The 18,428-nt window shown below is 44.6% G+C and overlaps 1 protein-coding gene across 3 annotated transcripts in view; it reads right to left on the bottom strand.

Annotated features, from left to right (window-relative positions):
* Window positions 1-18,428, bottom strand: part of CORO1C (coronin 1C) — a 94,767-nt gene that overhangs the window by 3,416 nt on the left and 72,923 nt on the right. For all 3 annotated transcript variants that reach the window (XM_055404459.2, XM_055404458.2, XM_055404462.2), the window contains exons 4-8: window positions 9,695-9,824; window positions 5,958-6,139; window positions 3,706-3,825; window positions 2,692-2,796; window positions 1,191-1,336 (exon numbers count right to left, since the gene is read on the bottom strand). In XM_055404459.2, coding sequence (XP_055260434.1) covers window positions 1,191-1,336; window positions 2,692-2,796; window positions 3,706-3,825; window positions 5,958-6,139; window positions 9,695-9,824 — 683 coding nt within the window. The remainder of the gene's footprint in view (window positions 1-1,190; window positions 1,337-2,691; window positions 2,797-3,705; window positions 3,826-5,957; window positions 6,140-9,694; window positions 9,825-18,428) is intronic.

Below are 18,428 nucleotides of genomic sequence, written 5' to 3'. Positions count from 1 at the left end.
CACGTGCCACAGATTCAAGTTCTGCTTTCTGGAACTCTCTGGAACTTTTTCCCCTCGGTATTTTCAATCCACAGATGCAGAACTTGCAAATTCCAAGGGCTGACTATGGTCTCTTCAAACGTTTAGATGACAGTAAACCTGTTCCCAAATCCTGAATGTAATTTTAAAGTTCAGATTCAGTCTGTTGTGAACCACGTTTTGCTTCTGGCTACCCTGTACAGCCTGCTTCCCTGGCCAGGGATCGAACTCATGGCTCCTGCAGTGGAAGCACAGGGTTTTAACCACTGGGCTACCGGGGAAGTCCTTGAACCATATTTTGATTACTTTAAACCGCAATTTAGAAGTATTTGTGACAGCTTCATTATTCTGGCTACAGAGTTGAAGTATTTAAAAAAAAAACCCTGTAGTGATTATATAAAAATGGGCCCATAAAATTTTCTTTTATTTTTAAAGATGTGTCAGTTATCTGTGTGACCAGCTTAGCACACTTAAACAAATGTCCATGTAAACACAGTGTTATAAAGATGTGGTATGATCATATGCTTGATAATGTTGTGCTAGTTATTTTGTTCTTTAAAATGGCCAGCAGTTGGTTGGTACTGAGAAAAAAAGCCTGCCCCTTAGGAAAGTCACTAGCAACATGGAATACGCATTTTTTAAAACTCCACAGAGTAATAGAGAGAGGCAGATGTTACACAACACAGATGACCTTCCTAAGCCAACTAACATCCGCTATGGATCTCTGCTTCTCTAGTTTCAGATCCATGGGGTCCATGAGCCAGTTAGGAACCTGGCAGGTCCCCTCACAGGGCAGGAAAACCATCTCTCAGTTCCATCCTGGGGACAGGCTCCCTGGTTGCCTGCCAGCGGACACTGGCCGCAGCTGTAGCCTGAAAACAAGAGGCAAAGATTTCACTAAATCAGGGTGTGAGTCACCCCAGTGAAGCCACTTAACTGCTGTATTTCAAGTTTATAATCTGGAGGACGGGGAGGGCACAGTTGGATTAAATGATTTTGAATGGTTCCTTCTTACTCTCAAACCCCGTGTTTCTAAGGAGGAAATGAGACACTAGTTCTACGATTCTACTATACACACACAGGTAGAAAGACAGGGCACAGCAGAAGCACGTGCTCTCACAGAACATGGACGGCATAAGCCTTCTAAATGCTTTCCGATACCGATTCTTTACCTGGCAATCTCACATTTGTTGACATCGAGTCCCCTCTTAGGCATGTAGCCCATCCCCCTCTGAGGCTCCTTGCTGCTGAACGTGTTGAGGTAGTGGACATAAGGGGATTCATCCGTGATCTCGAAGTAGCGGATACTGCTGTCGCCCTACAAGAAACAGGAGACGTGAGCCAAAACACCTGGTTTAGGTGGGCGTCTCACTCCTCCCTGAGCTCAGCGCTGACTGGGACTCAGCTACGAGGCTGACCTTTTTCTCCCCTTATGAGGCTTGGCCTCAGATGGTTTCACTTCCTGAGAGCAAGCCCTCGCTTGTGCAAGGCTAGCATGCCCTCAAAACGGCCTATTCTTGAGGGCTTTGACTGTCCTGCGCTGCGTCTGACACCAAGGCAGAGTAGGGGAAGAAAGGTTCATCGCCCAAAGGAATGATTTTAACATTCCTTCATGGCACAGGTCTGAGGGCACTAACACCACACAACAGGATAAGAAGTACGATTTCTCTAATGAAGAAACATTAGTTTCAGCAAGTACCCTTTAACTTCAGATTGGAATGCTATCTCACTGCAATGTGTCAGGTTCTGCTATCATTTTGTGTAGATGGTCAGAGTTTTCTGAAGATCTGAATACACTGGCCTGAGGATAAATAACTATTGCGCAGTTACATGAAACAGAGTGAAGGCAGCCCTGCTGGGCAGAGGGGAGAGAAGAGGTCTGTGGAAGAAGTGATAAAGAGCTGGGCAGTACTCCACCCTCCTCTCCTTTCCCAGGATCTCCATCTGTTTCAGTGATGCAACTATCTAAAGCAATGAAGACAAGCTAATCACACACTGCTTTCTACATACTCACAATAACTCTCTACCCATCTGGCTGATGTGGTCTATGGCAGATGTTAACATCGCCAAGTACGACTTTCAAGAAAACAGACAAGATCTCAGTTTCTAAGTAACTGACCTATAAAAATGTCAAGCAGGTCTGCAGCTCACTCCATCAGTTGTGAACAGAAGTAATAATAAGACACCCCCAGCTTCACCCAGCAAGGGACTATCTGACAGGTTTGGGGAAGGGAACATATCAAGAGATTTATTTTTATTAATTCAAATATTTCAACTACAAAAATTCTACATGATTATTTAACCTACAAAAAAAGAAGGGATACTGAGGTCACGACTTTCTAAAATGATGTAACAGTAATGAAGATAAAGCTACCAACACTTTAGTTAGGCAGCGATCATCAGGCAGCAGAAAGGGGTTCCGAGTTTTGTGTGGGGTCTTCCTGTAATGACTGTCACCTTCTGACACTTGAGTCAGGCCACATAATCCAAGGCCTGGCTCTTAACACAGAACTCTAGGAGTAAGAACCCTCTTGAGAGTCTCTGAGGCCCTCAAAAGCCCATATCCACAAAGCGCTATTCTCTATACAATTGCCCATCTACTAAAGCTCTGAAGGATAAACTTTTCTTCTTACAGGATTAAATTTAAGATCAAACAGGAAAATTACTGCTTACCTTTCCACATAAGTAAATGATACTGGTGTCGGGGTCGTAGAAAGGCAGCAAAACCCCATTGCTAGTGTCCATTTCATGAAGAGCAATTGGTTCCTCCATGTTTTTCTGGAAGAAAAAGTATATATATACACACATATATGTACACACACACAAACACACGTACATACACACACATTTTAAAAGATGAATTTTCATAAGATGGTACCTTCTTTCATCTCTAAGTTAGCCATTTCCCTAAAATAATGAAAGTTTAAACACACATGTAATACTCATATGTGTAATTACCAATAAGAATACTATATGAGATCCAGCTCACTGAAGTGTGCTGACTTGACTGCATAATTAATGCACCCATCAGTGTGATGCCATGAGAGACGAGAGAGTCCATCTCTTCTGTGACTACTTTCTTTTTAAAGTACTTTTTCTTATTAAAAAAAAAACTCATGTTCTTTAGAAAGTTAAAAGGTGCAGGAAAAATACAAACCTCACCGCATACACCATACTCCACGGTCCAGCGCGGGGCAGGGACTGCTGTGGCCTCCCTCCCTCCCTCCGGCACACAGGCGCACAGAGGGGTCACACCACACAGGCAGCTCAGTGCTTCTTTCCCACTGCTGCTGCCATGAGCAGTTTCCCAAGCAGGACTATTTTGATTTAGACATTTGATCACGTTCTTTAGGAAACATTTTAACTAAGTTCAGAACTTATTTCCCAAGTCTAAAACACTGGATTCTTCATGCATTCTTTCAAAAAACAACAGTCAACATGGACTCCTTAGGAGTATCAAGAATGTATTTTTATTTATTTATTTATTTTTTTTCAAGAATGTATTTTTAAAACACATTCAGCAGTAAGTCTCCAGTGAGGATGAGAACTTCACATCCAATTTAAGATGAGCGGGAGTTTGGCATATGACACCAAGAACCCTATCATCTACTGGCCCACCTCAAGGCGCGCCCAGAAAAGGGAAAGCTCAAGGCCGCAAAGGGGTGGCAGGGCTGCAAAGGCACGTACCGGGTTCCAGAGAGCCAGCTGCCGCTCACTCATGCGACTGAAGCCAGTGGTGAAGACATTGCCATCGGCCAGGAAGATGGCTCTCATGGGTCGGGCTCCTTCATGTGCTTTCTCCTTCTCCTGCGTGAGAAAGCAAAGAGGCAGTTTACACATAGTCTGCCTGCAGGAAGGAAAAATGAAGGACAGTGGGGGCTCAGTGAACCCAGCTACACCCCACATGCCACTCACATCAAAGGTGCGACTGCGTGTGCGCACCTGTATGTGCACACGCACACGTCAGTACTAACCACCTCCCCTCCCTGGAGGAGCAAACAGAGATACCAAGGGATCTGGCCGAGGCCCCTCGGCTGGTGAGCAAGCAAGCATGCCAGGCCTGGACTGAAGGCCCTCAGCCCTTCCACCAGCCCCTGCCACCAACTCCAGTCCAGCCTCCGCAGAAACACGTGAAAGGGCTCTGCCAAACATTTGTTTCTCAAAAGTATGATAATAACCTAAAGGTGGATATATGCTATGGCATCCAGCAATTTCATGGGACAGGAAATCGAGTCGGTTAACCCTTCCTTGGCCTCATCTGTTCAATGGGAGCCCCCCAGCTCTGCTCTATGGAAGGTTCTAGTGGAGAAACCACACGCACAGGTCCTTGATAAGCGCCAGCCACGCCTGTCACCTGACGCATAAAAAGCAAAGCCGGAAGCCAGAAAGAAAAACACCAATATACTAATGCATATATATGGAATTTAGAAAGATGCAAATGATAACCCTGTATATGAGACAGCAAAAGAGACACAGATGTATAGAACAGTCTTTGGGACTCTGTGGGAGAAGGTGAGGGTAGGATGGTTTGGGAGAATGGCATTGAAACATGTATATCATCATATGTGAAACGAATCGCCAGTTCAGGGTTGATGCATGTTACAGGATGCTCGGGGCTGGTATGCGGGGATGACCCAGAGGGAGGAAAAGGGGAGGAGGGAGGTGGGTTCGGGAGGGGGAACTCATGTACACCCGGGGCAAATTCATGTCAATGTATGGCAAAACCAACCAATATAATACTGTAAAATAATTAGCCTCCATAAAAAAAAAAAAAAAAAAGCAATGCCGGGCAAGAGCTACCTTCTCAGAGAAGGGTTGTGACAGGGCACAGATATGGGAGAAGTGACTAAAGGTCTGACTATCCATCTTTGTCATAATGTGTGATTTTGTGGAGGCCTAGCTCAGAGGGCAGGACCAAGGATGTTGTGCTGTGGGAAGAATGCTCAGCGTCATCAGGCCCTTTAACAACGAACTGAGGAGCAGGGGAGGGCATCCACTGAGCTACCTGCAGTCTGAGGCCAGCATGCAGTTAAAACTCTGTGGGTTAGCTGATCTAGACTCGCCAAGTCTTTAAGGGTGATGTTGTATCTTCAACTTAATTTTTTTTAAATTTTATTTATTTACTTATTATTTTTGGTCATGCTAGGTCTTCGTGTGGGCTTTCTCTGGTTGTGGTGAGTGGAGGCTGCTCTCTAATTGCGGTGTGCAGGCTTCTCACTGCAGTGGCTTCTCTTGTTGAGGAGCATGGGCTCCTGGGTGTTTGGGTTTTAACAGTTGCGGTCTCAGGCTCCATAGTTGTTGTGTATGGGCTTAGCTGATCCACAGCATGTGGGCTCTTCCCAGATCAGGGATTGAGCCCATGTCTCCTGCATTGGCAGGTGGATGCTTCACCACTGAGCCACCAGGGAAGCCCTAGACTTGCAAATTCTTAAGTAAACTGATTAAAAAACTTTGTCTCTCTGTGAGAAATGGTTGCCAACTGAGAGGGAGAAAGTGAAAGAAATAAAGTGAAGTCGCTGAGTCGTGTCCAACTCTTTGCGACCCCATGGACTGCAGCCTACCAGGCTCCTCCTCTGTCCATGGAATTTTCCAGGCAACAATACTGGAGTGGGTTGCCATTTCCTTCTCCGGGAGATCTTCCCGACCCAGGGATTGAACCTGGGTCTCCCACATTGTAGGCAGACGCTTCACCATCTGAGCCACCAGGGAAGTCTTACCAGGAAGGCTTGGGTAAAAGCTGCACGTGCACAGCTCTGAAGAGAAGGGCGACTGGGAGACAGAAGCCCGGACAAGCCTTTTCTGATTCACAGTTGGATCTCTGTACACAGCAAGGGTCCACGGACTGGCAGCCCAGCCTCTCTGGTCTGTGTTAAAAAGCAGAAAGCTCTCACCCACTGCAGCACGACAAATACCGGGGCTGTTGCCCTAAGAATACTTACAGCAACAATCTCCTGTTTCCTCGGATCGATTACTCTCACTTTCTTGTCTTTGGAGGCTGTGCAGATCAGACTACCGTTCCGGTTCCAGCTGACATTGTAAATCATGTCTGAATGCATGTCATCCAAGTTTATCAGGGCTTCCCCCGTCCCCACATTCCAGATGATGATGGCATTATCACAGCCTGCAAGCAAGCAGAACCACACCCTCAGGGATGAGAAACGCCTGCACAACAACACATCTGTGAGAACCATAAGCACAGGGAGGATGAATATACATATGTACTGAAATGAAGATGCTAATTATAAGAAGCCCTACTTGCCAGGAGTCAAAACCTGAAATGATCAAAGGAAAAAGAGATTTGGATAAAAGAAACATGGTAAAGGAAAAATACAGCTTATTAAGTCTGGGTTCATGTGAAACAAACAAGAACACTAAGCAAACAAAAAGAACTGCAGGAAAATAGAATCCTATTTTTTTTTTTTTTAAATAGAGTTAAATGGGCTGGTGGATCCTGAGTGACTGTAAGTTTCCTTTTCTATAAAACATGCATCAGAACGAATACAGCTTCTTTCTTTTCCGGAGAAACTAAAAATAAAGGGTTTAAATAACGGTTTAGGAGACTCAAGACAAAGACTGTATAGGAGGTTACTGCAGTCAATGGTGCTGGTCTTGGACCAAAGCATGTAAATTACAGTAAGTGAACGGAAATGCCCAGCCATCTGCTCATAGCAGATTTTTATCTTCAAAAAGGAGAGAAAAATAGGCCAAAACTGGCCTGGTTTGAGAAGCACAAACTGCCGTCAAATAGGCACATAAATTCAGAACCTGATCCCCGAAAAGGCCACAGGTCAGCCGAGCCACAGCCCCTCAGCTCATCAACCCATCTTCCCTCCATGGTCAGCACCCTGTCCCCAAAGGCCCTTTAAAAAGAGGCACCATTGTTGCTTCCAGGACATTAGCACAAGGAGAAAGCAACATAAAGGATGGACATCCTGAAGGTGAAACTGTTGTCAATGAGCCAATTCTGCAAACACTTAGAAAAATTAGCTACTGATAACCAGGACACCTAAGTTACCTAAGGGTTCAGTCAGTTTAGTCACTCAGTCGTGCCCAACTCTTGGTGACCCCATGAACCGCAGCACGCCAGGCCTCCCTGTCCATCACCAACTCCCGGAGTTCACCCAAACTCATGTCCACTGAGTAGGTGATGCCATCCAACCATCTCATCCTCTGTCATCCCCTTCTCCTCCTGCCCTCAATCTTTCCCAGCATCAGGGACTTTTCAAATGAGTCAGCTCTTCGCATCAGGTGGCCAAAATATTGGAGTTTCAACTTCAACATCAGTCCTTCCAATGAACACCCAGGACTGATCTCCTTTTGGATGGACTGGTTGGATCTCCTTGCAGTCCAAGGGACTCTCAAGAGTCTTCTCCAGCACCACAGTTCAAAAGCATCAATTCTTTGGCAATCAGCTTTCTTTATAGTCCAACTTTCACATCCATACATGACTACTGGAAAAACCATAGCCTTGAGTAGATGGACCTTTGTTGACAAAGTAACGTCTCTGCTTTTTAATATGTCTAGATTGGTCATAATTTTCCTTCCAAGGAGTAAGCGTCTTTTAATTTCATGGCTGCAGTCACCATCTGCAGTGATTTTGGAGCCCCCAAAAATAAAGTCAGCCACTGTTTCCCCATCTATTTCCCATGAAGTGATGGGACCAGATGCCATGATCTTAGTTTTCTGAAAGCTGAGCTTTAAGCCAACTTTTTCACTCTCCTCTTTCACTTTCATCAAGAGGCTCTTTAGTTCCTTTTCACTTTCTGCCATAAGGGTGGTGTCATCTGCATATCTGAGCTTACTGATATTTCTCCCGGCAAACTTGATTCCAGCTTGTGCTTCCTCCAGCCCAGCGTTTTTCATGATGTACTCTGCATATAAGTTAAATAAGCAGGGTGACAATATACAGCCTTGACGTTCTCCTTTTCCTATTTGGAACCAGTCTGTTGTTCCATGTCCAGTTCTAACTGTTGCTGCCTGACCTGCATACAGGTTTCTCAAGAGGCAGGTCAGGTGGTCTGCTATTCCCATCTCTTTAGAAGTAGGAAATGGGTGAAAAAGCTGCACAACAGTATGAAGGGTTGGAATTCTGGGATGGAGACTTGACCCGTCCTCTTCCTCCTTCATCACAGGCAAATAAGTAACTCCAGCCACTGTGGATGGATCATATAGTCTTAAAATATGCACAACGCGGCAATCAACCGTTCTCCTCAGCTTGTACAAGAGAAACTGGGCTTGGTCTGCCGATGATACCCTAGGTCTGACCTCGATGAGGCAGGCAGTAGGGTATTTTCCATGATGGAATTCCACCTTTGGAATTGTTTTCTCTCCTTATCAGACTAAGGTTCTGAGAAAAACACTGGAAGGGTTCCCAGTTATAGCCAATTGTGATTTTTAAAAAAAGAATCTTTTTTTTTTTAAAGTAGTTCTTGGTTTCAATAGGCACTAGGCATTTGATTTTTAAATTAACTCACTACATCACAAATACCTTTCATTCCTAGTTTAAAAACTGGACTTCTCTCCTCTTTACTGGTAAAGTGAAAGACTTTAAAATTCTACCACTAACATTAGCACTGCATTTTTAATAAGCCAATTTTTTTAAGGTACAGTTTGCATACCAGGCACTCATTTTAAGTATACACTGGTTAAGTTCTGACAGACATATATACTCATCTAGCCACTATCACAGCCGAGATCTAGAACATTTTCATCACCCCACAAAGCTCCTTCCTGTCCTTTGTATTGCTTCTATGATAGTAGATAAACGCTCATATTTTTGAACCAAGAAAAAGATTTCTTTAAGATGAAACTTGGAAACTAATCAAGTTGGAAAGCAACAGGGAACAACTAGGACTTGGTCACAAGGTTCACTGCAGTGCTGTTTAACAGTGGAAAAAGCAAAAACAACCTTAATGTCCAAAAACAGAGGACTAACTAAATAAACAGAGGTATCCAGACACTAATGGACTACTAATGGAGTCATTAAAAATATCACACAGTGTGTATGAAAAGGACTACAGTGTACCAGCAAGTGCAGAAAGCAGGTCACGTGAAAGAGTCTGAACCCTTCTTTGTGTGTAAAATCATTTATGCACACAGAAATATCTTCTGGAAACATCAAAATGGGGTAATGATGATGTTTCCTCTGGGTGACAGGGTCATAAGTGATTTTTATTTTCTCCTTTTTGTTTATATATATTCTCTATAATATACATGGACTCCAAGAGAAAAATGGAAGTATTTTTAAAAGGAAAGAGCATATTTAACTAACAAGATCACCCCAACACTGGCAGCAATACCAGAGCTCCTGATTCCGGCTTGGGCTCCTTCTACCCTATCAGGAGCAACACTACAACTGCGGGCTCTGGGAGCCCCAGCGGGAGCCGTGACCCTGCTGAGACCCACTGGGGTCACAAGGCGCTGGACACCCTAAGCAAGTACGTGTCCATGCCTGGTTCTAGACAAGAAGTCCACAGCTTTCACTAGATCTGCCCAAGTGGCCTCAACAGACACACACGCGCGCGCGTGCACACATGGGTCAGGGGACACCTGCAACCCACTCTGGGTTCTTCTGATTTCACAGCTGCCAGCACAGTCAGAACGTGTCTGTTGCTTCCTCCACACGGGGCAGTGGGGAGTGAAGGGGAGGGGAAAGCAGAGGCCGCGCGGCTCCTACCTGCGCTGAGAAGCACATTGCGGGCCGTCGGGTGCCAGGCTACGATGCCAACTCTCTTTGAGTGGCCTTCTAAGATGACCACGGGCTCGGTCAGGGAAAGGGTGAGTCCATTTTCTGGGATCTGCCATACCTGTTGGAAGAGGAAGAAAGATGATCCACATGAAAGTGGTCGGCTTTGGTTATCAGATTTATTGCGACCATCCCGTGGGAAGCCTCGCTGTGCGTAAATAGAAGGCACGGTCGTCTCTGGATGAAAGGCTGAATGTGGTGAAACACGAACAGCTGTTTTTCAAATGGAGCAGGATAGCAAAGAGCAAATATCCATCAGCTCTAAAAATGTTAGACCTCTCTGGCTTTTATTTACTATTAGTGGAGATTTTATTTTATAGTCCCTGTTAAGTTAAAAACTCTCCAGTTAGAAGCATACCAAAAAATTGAAAGAAAAATTAAAAAATGACTGAAGCAAGCACCCCCAAAAAGAAGCACTGGGGTGAAAACCCCTAGGTAAGCCCATTGTCTTGAGGGGAAAGCAAACTCTATCCACCAAAGGTTCTTGGGTGGTGGCAAAGCTTTTCAAACATCATATTTTCTATAATTTTACATTGGGAAAATAAAAAGATACCTAACAGTTTTGTAACATGTACTGAAGAAATCTTCTTACAAAAGAAAAACCTTAATTGGACTTCATCAAAATTAAAAACTTTTGTGTTTCAAAGGATACTATCAAGAAAGGGGCAAGACAACCCCCAGAATGAGAGAAAATAATTATGTCATATATCTGAAAAATGACTTTTATCTAGACCATATAAAGAACTCAATAAGAAAAGAAAAATAATCCCATTTTTTTAAATGAGCAAGAAATCTAGATACTTCTTCAAGGAAGATATACAAATGGCAAAAAAAGCACATGAAGAGCTACTCAACATTATCAGCCACCAGGGAAACAAATCAAAACCACAATAACATATCACTTCATACTCACGAGAAGTTTGGAATCAAAAAGACAGATACCAACAAGTATTGGGGAGGATGAAGAGAATTCAGAGCCCTCATACACTACTGGCTAGAATGAAAAATAGTACAGCCGCTTTGGGCAACAGTTTAGAAATTCATCAAAAGATCAAGCACAAAATTACTCTCAGTTCAGTTCAGTTCAGTCGCTCAGTCGTGTCCGACTCTTTGCGACCCCATGAATCACAGCACGCCAAGCCTCCCTGTCCATCACCAACTCCCAGAGTTCACTCAAACTCATGTCCATCAAGTTGGTGATGCCATCCAGCCATCTCATTCTCTGTCGTCCCCGTCTCCTCCCACCCCCAATTCGCCCTAGCATCAGACTCTTTTCCAGTGAGTCAACTCGACGCATGAGGTGGCCAAAGTATTGCAGTTTCAGCTTTAGCATCAGTCCTTCCAATGAACACCCAGGATTGATCTCCTTTAGAATGGACTGGTTGGATCTCCTTGCAGTCCAAGGAACTCTCAAGAGTCTTCTCCAGCACCACAGTTCAAAAGCATCAATTCTTCGGCGACCAGCTTTCTTCACAGTCCAACTCTCACATCCATACACGACCACGGGAAAAACCATAGCCTTGACTAGACTGCTAGGTATCCAAGAGAAAGGAAAATATATGTTTTGCACCATAAACCTATTATTATTCATCATACCCAAAAGGTGGAAACAATCCAAATGTCCAGCAACTGATAAATGAATACAAGAAATGCGAAACACATTTCCCAAAGAAAGGGATGAAGTTCTGACACACTGGACTTCCCTGCTGGTTCAGTGGTAAAGAATTCACCTGCCGATGCAGGTTTGATCCCTGGGTGGGGAAGATTCCCTGGAGGAGGAAATGGCAACTCACTCCAGTATTTTTACCTGGAAAAATCCCATGGACAGAGGAACCTGCCAGGCTTCAATCCATGGGATTGCAGAGTTGGACACAACTGAGCATGCACACATTGACAGATGCTACAATGTGGATGAAGCTTGACAATGCTGGGCTAAGTAAAGAAGCCAGTGATGACAATCCACATATTGTAGGATTCGTGCATATGAGATGCCCAGAAAGGAAAATCTATAGAGGCAGAAAGTATACTAGTGGTTGCTTAGTGCTGGGTGTGCGTGTGTGTGCAACAGCATAGAACATGGGGTTTCTTTCTGAGGTGGTGAAAACATTCTGTGGTGATGTCTGTGGTGATAGTGGCACATATCTGTGAATATACTAAAGACCACTTTAAATAGGATAGCTATATGTAAATTTAACTCAATAAAGCTGTTAAAACCAGATATTAAATAACATTTAAGCTTGTGAAAAGGTTAAAGATTAAAACAATTATTTTCTTCTGTATGAAGATTAAGTAAATCTTCTACCATAAAGAAGTGTATGGAACTAGTTCATAACAAATTTAGAACTTGCCAGTGGAAAAAGTCATGCTCAACAGTGGAACAAGTGAGAAACAGAATTTTCCTTTGTTGGGGATTTTTAAGGAGGAGACAAACAACTGTCTGTTTTCAATTGCTTAGTGGAGGCAGAGTCTGGATTAGGAGTGGTTAAGGTTCAGCTCGGTTCTGTTGTCCTGCAAAGAATCAGAACAAAAAGGGTGCCAGTCTGAGGACTGTAGGAAAGTCGTGAATTATGGGATTATTCAGAACCCTACCTTCTGAGGGCTTAAGAAACCACCTAATATCCCCTGAATGCTCCATCATTCAGCGGGTTTTAAGGCAGATATGAACCAGCAGGGGAAGGCAAGGGGGACCGACCTTGCTCCTTCCCACCCCTCACCCAGACCAGGCTTCTCTCCTCCGAACAGAACAGACTCTGGCCTGTGGCCCCCTCTCCTGGAGTGTGGGTGTCTGCTACCCTCTAGTGTTATCTATTTGCTTTCCCCTGTTTTTATTCAAGGGTTTATGATCAGTAAAACAGCTCCACATTGAACTTGGCTATTTGAATGTAAATACATTCAGGACAGAAATTTTGAACAGAAAACAAGTACTGATTTAATCAAAGCACGAAGTCGGCAGAGAAACAATTAGGAAGTGGGAGTTCAGTGACTCAACAGGAAATGCATTTTGCAAAATGAATTCTGACCAGGCTTGGGACAGAAAGCATGTAATTCCACATGCTGTCTCCAGGTGGCATTGTGACCACGGGCTGCCGGGTTTTCCCACAAGGATCATAAAACCTTCAGTGACTGACTGACCCCAATTAAATAGTGCATTTTCTAAATCCCTAATGAGGCGTGGAGTGATGGGTGGCTTTGGATATAATCAGCATTTCCTGTCTTAAACATGAGAGCTCATAATGGGACTTCATCTCTTCTTTCTCAAGCTTCTTCATCCATCTTTTCTTTGGATGGCAAGGAGATTTTAGTGATGGTGCATAATGTTTATTATATACTCTTCAGTTCAGTTCAGTCGCTCAGTCGTGTCCAACTCTCCGCGACCCCATGAATCATAGCACGCCAGGCCTCCCTGTCCATCACCAACTCCCGGAGTTCACTCAAACTCATGTCCACAGAGTCGGTGATGCCATCCAGCCATCTCATTCTCTGTCGTCCCCGTCTTCTCCAGCCCCCAATCCCTCCCAGTATCAGAGTCTTTTCCAGTGAATCAACTCATCGCATGAGGTGGCCAAAGTACTGCAGTTTCAGCTTTAGCATCAGTCCTTCCAATGAACACCCAGGATTGATCTCCTTTAGAATGGACTGGTTGGATCTCCTTGCTTAAGAGTATATAAAAATACGAGGAAATTCTTTGTCCCTTCTTTACCTCACTTTTGGCAGACCTCATGGTTCCGTCAACAAGGCTTATGCATTTCACCCAGACACCTAACCCATCTTACTACCTCGGTCACTCACTCAAGAGCACTTTCCTTGAGTAGCCACCATAACACAGGCCCATTACCAAGCAAGGAGGGGAAGGACAACTAAACTCAGATCCTGCTCTCAAGGGGTTTACAGTCTTAACAAAGCAGAGCGTGCAGTCTATGAGACTGAAAGTCAAAGACAGCAAAGTCAAGCAGACAGCTGGAGCACGGGCTCAGGAACCAGACAGATCTTGGTTCCACTCCAGCCCAGGCCTCTTATGGTGATGGTCAAAGGGCTCAGTACAGGGAAGTGTCAGACTTCGTTTAGTGCCGTGAGGACTAAACGACTTAACAAAGTCCTGGAACAGTGCCTGACAAACAGTCAGTGCCCCCAGTACAGTGCAGGGGTGAGGAATACCCTAATTCTTCTACATATCTGCTGTATGACCTTAGGGACATTCACCTAACCTATCTGGACCTCAAGCTTCCTCACCTATAAAACGGGAATAATGAGGACTCTGTTCTCACTGGGGTTGTCTGGAGACCAATGTGACAACATGAATCTAAAGCACTCAAAACAATGCCTGGCCTAAGGCAGGCTCTGGGTAAGTGTTAGCTGTAGTTATTACCTGTCTTTTTCACTAGGAAACCACAGAGTCTACACTACCAACACGACACTTGTGTAAGATAAGTGGAGTGAAAATTAAGTGTCACGAGGTTGCCTTCCTGCCACCTGAGTCTGGTACATCCGGGAAGATTCCCTGAGGAGACACCTCTAAGGATGAATGGGAGTTAGGTGACAGGTGGAAGCAGGAAAGAAGGAAGGAAGGAAATCAAGGATCTAGTTTCAAAATAAAACAGATGTAGGGAGCAATTTTCTACAGAGTAGATGCTCCAAAGAGGCTAGCTGAGGGGCTGAGAGACAGCAGAGTAAGAAGGTAACACTGGCAGGGGATTCCCAGAGGAGGGGACAGTGACGGGAAACTCCTGTGCAATGAGACGCCAAGACAGCAGCCCTCGAGCCTCTGCAGGGAGGAAGGCGGACTCAGGAAAGGACTGGCACACCTGTAAGTCCTTCCACACAAAGTGGACACAGCCCTGCTCGGTGCCCACTGACCTGGCTCACAGGCCTGCTGGTACATGGCTCTTTGCCCTTTGATGGGCTCCCTGCAACAGCCACAACGGCCTTCCAGTTTGGACTGGAGAGATCGCAAGAGTCCCATTCAGTCTAGGTTTAGTTTTCCTGCGCACGACCTGGGATGCAGCCTGGTGTGGATGCTGGCCAGGATGTCAGAGACCAGGTTTCCGCCAGAGCTGGGACGCTCATGGGCCACGTTAGCATGAATAAGGGGCTTCACTTCTGGGAGCCTCGATTTCCTTGTTCAATTCATGGGACAGCAGCAGCTCTACCCTCTCAGGGTAACTGGAAAGGTCAAACACGTCGAAACATTCTGCACCCCCAAGCATCACCCAAAGGTGAACTACTACAAATGGAGTGACCTTTGACAAAACTGTCACCTCTCTTGGGACTGGGCTTCCTGAGTGGTAAAATGGGACACACTCCTGCCTCACTCTGCTGTTAACAGTGATTAAATATAATCACCACATGAAGGCTTAAAACAGTGCCTGGCAAGAAAAAAAAAGGGATCTATGTTCATGATTATTTTTCTTGTTGGAACTGTGACCCCTACGACCCCAATATGTAATTTTAAGTCTGAACAGCAGGATTCTTGGCAATAAAATTAATTTGTCTTCAAATTAATTCAGCCCTGTACCTAACTGCCTAATTTATGTCCAAGATATCACATGTGTGAAAGCTCTAGTTCATGTCTGGGCCAATTAGCACAAATGAGATCAGCTCTGATCTCCAGGCTGGTCCGTTAGCTTCTCTGTGTTCTGTGGCCACAGCAAGGACTCTAATACCACTCGCTCTTCCAGAGGCACACTCAGGGAGCAGAGAGGAACAGAGGCATCAGACACCCTCTGCTGAATCCTCAGTGGGCATTCAGCCTGGCAGCCACTACAAGCTATCCCCTTGCCGCCTGGCTTTTTTCGTTTTTAAAAATAATACTGTGTATTCCTGGCATTTTCTGTGTGGATGATACATTACTAAGGCAATGTTTTATCTTGTTTTGTTTTGAAAGAAAGGGGGAAAAAATGCCATCAGTCTTCAGGGCTTCCAGATGAAAAAGTGAATCAGTGGGTGAAAAGCCAACATGGTCCTGGAAAAAAACAACTTTAAGCCCCTGTTCAGGAATGATGGTATCACTGGTCTTTTCCCACATGAATTTCTGAATATGAAAAAGGACAAGTCCAGAGAACAGTTCTAATAGGAAAAAAGTGAAGAAAATTAAGAAAAGCAGATTTCTCTCAAAGCAGTCATTTTAAAGTGTATCTGTTTGACGGTTTTATTTCTCAAACACAGTGCAAATTTAAAGCAAACACAGTGTTTCCAGACACCGCTTCCCTGTTTTAATTACCCATCGTGAACTTGCTACCGGGCCAGCTACTGGAGTTACGGCCATAAAAAGGAGGATTCCCCACAAAGGCCGCATTTTTTTTAAATGCAGAAGAAATCAATTCCAAAAGCAGAATGAAGGAAAGTGCTGATATGAAGGGGCAGGGAGAGGCTGAGACTGCAGCCGCTGCAGAGCAGCAAACCCCCTGCAGAAGCCACCGTCCAACCACCTCAGCGGGCAGGACAGAGTCAGGACATCCCTCAACGAACCATGACACTGAGAACAACACTGGTCTTGAGAAAATCAAGACCTGAGAGCGGGGTTCCGATGTGCCAAGGAATAGCCACTTGGCCAATGGCCCAGATGCAATCTGGATAGAATGGAAATAACAAGTTCTGCCGAATGACTGAGAGGGATTAGAGCCCTGGGGAATGTGTGCTCATCACCAACCATGTCACTTCCATCTTTATTTCAAGGCAAAGCCCACAACAGGAAAATTTACAACAGATGCAAAACTGGCTAAACTAGGGAGCTGATCACCGTTGTTGTCCACAAGAGTGTTAAGACCGATTTGGGAAAAGGGAACAGTGTCCATTTAAACCTCGTCATTTGGGACCATCAGAACCTCCAGGTGAAAACAAGTAAGAGTGCTCCTCCTGCAGGAACATTCCCTCTCCCGGACTCTGGAAGAACCAACCAGATGGCCCCACTGTCTGGATAGCTGGTCTTTGCATCTGTGTTTGCAGATAAGGGACATTGTTGAATTGACGCCACTCAGTAAACCCTACCTTGGCTGCTCTTTGTATTATATAAGGTGCTGTTATTTTCTTGGAGTTAAAATTTTCCCAAGTAAAATACTCAGCAGCTGTAATCTTTCAAACTCTCTGAGGAGATTTTGTTAAAGAACTCACAGAATCAAAAAATCGGAAAACCTAGGAGCAGAGTACAATTTCCAGGAGTAGGGTTTATATCATTGCTATTTGCTTGTACAAAACATCACTTCAAGAAGCAGTACACCAGGACTTTCCTGGTGGTCCAGTGGTTAAGACGGTGCACTTCCACTGCAGGGAACACAGCGTCAATCCCTGGTCAGAGAACTAAGACCCCACACCACATGCCAAATGGAGTGGCCATAAAATGAGAAGAAAAAAACAAGTAGTACATCAACAGCAAACTGCCTGTAAAACTTACCTTCAGGTGGCTTGAAGAAGCCATCCCTAAATGACGAAGGGAAGCGCCATGAGGCCGGCGCTCCTCCTCTAAAGGTGCGACCAACACTAACACCACCGTCTCGGAATCAAGCCCGCACGGTGAGCCAGCCGCCACGTAAAGGCGGAGGGCCTCACGGAACAGACCATGAGCCCAAGGAGCGGGTTTTAAGATTGATTTAGGCATCTACCGTTCAGCTGGGAAACTGGTTTTGTTGTATTTTTTTCTATTGAATTATCTGCTGAAGACATTCTTACTGCCATGAATCCACTGTAAGAAAAATAACTCATTATATATTTATACCTTCCTTGATCCTCTCAATTGTGTGTTTATTTATTTAATTCTCTCAATTTGTGTGTTTATTTATTTAATTTAGTTTTTGAAACAAGTAAGGTAACTGAGGCTGGGAGCATCGATGTATATATGTGTGTGTGTGTGTGTGAGGCCTGGGACTTTCTCAGCATCCTTTCTCTGCAAGAGCTGGGCCCTGATAGCAAGCTACATTTGCAGCTCCTGGGCTATCACCAGGTGGAAACTACAGCCAATTTCTCTTCTTTTTTTTAATTAATAAAAGCTGCTGTTTGAAATCATTTGGTCTATTGTACGGTGTTCTTTTATCTTCAGAACAAGTGGAAAAATGAGGTATTAAGAAGCAGGTGGGGGAGGAGATCAAATACTTCTTAAAAAACTTTTTTTTCAACTGCTGAGTTATTAAAACATTTTGTAATTAGCCCAATAATAATATCAAATGATGTGAGGCAAATTAAGCAATTAAAATATCAGCCCCATACTTAAGGGACTAAAAAAAAAGCTGGAGGAAGATTTATCCCAAATTTACAAAATGTTCACTCTGGCAAAACCAATAAAGGGGCAACACGGGAGGATTCTGGGAAGATGGTGGTGTCAGCGGCAGATCTCCCCAAGTCCCTGCAGAAAAACACAGAGCACTCAGATGAGAAAACAAAACACAGGGACCACATTTACAGAAAACGAGGTGACAACCCAGATGCAAGTAGGTGGAGGAAAATCACCAACAGCCACACAACCCGTGTGCTGTTGGTCTCTGTGTGAAAAACTTATGGGGCAGCAACGGGGGCCCCACAGACCTGAGCAGAGCAGGCCGTTACGAGACCACAACGGAAACAGGAGGGACTCTGCCTTCTCCAACAGTGGATGAGAACAGGGAGCTGAAACAGTAAAGGTCTGAAGGGCCTAGAGAAATAGAGACCCCAATATTCTAGAAGGCAACCAGAGAGGGCT

The sequence above is a fragment of the Moschus berezovskii genome, chromosome 19 (genome assembly GCF_049115385.1).
Source record: "Moschus berezovskii isolate FMDL1 chromosome 19, NW_MosBer_1.0, whole genome shotgun sequence".
NCBI classification, from domain to species: domain Eukaryota; kingdom Metazoa; phylum Chordata; class Mammalia; order Artiodactyla; family Moschidae; genus Moschus; species Moschus berezovskii.
This window is presented reverse-complemented; position numbering and strand designations above follow the sequence as displayed.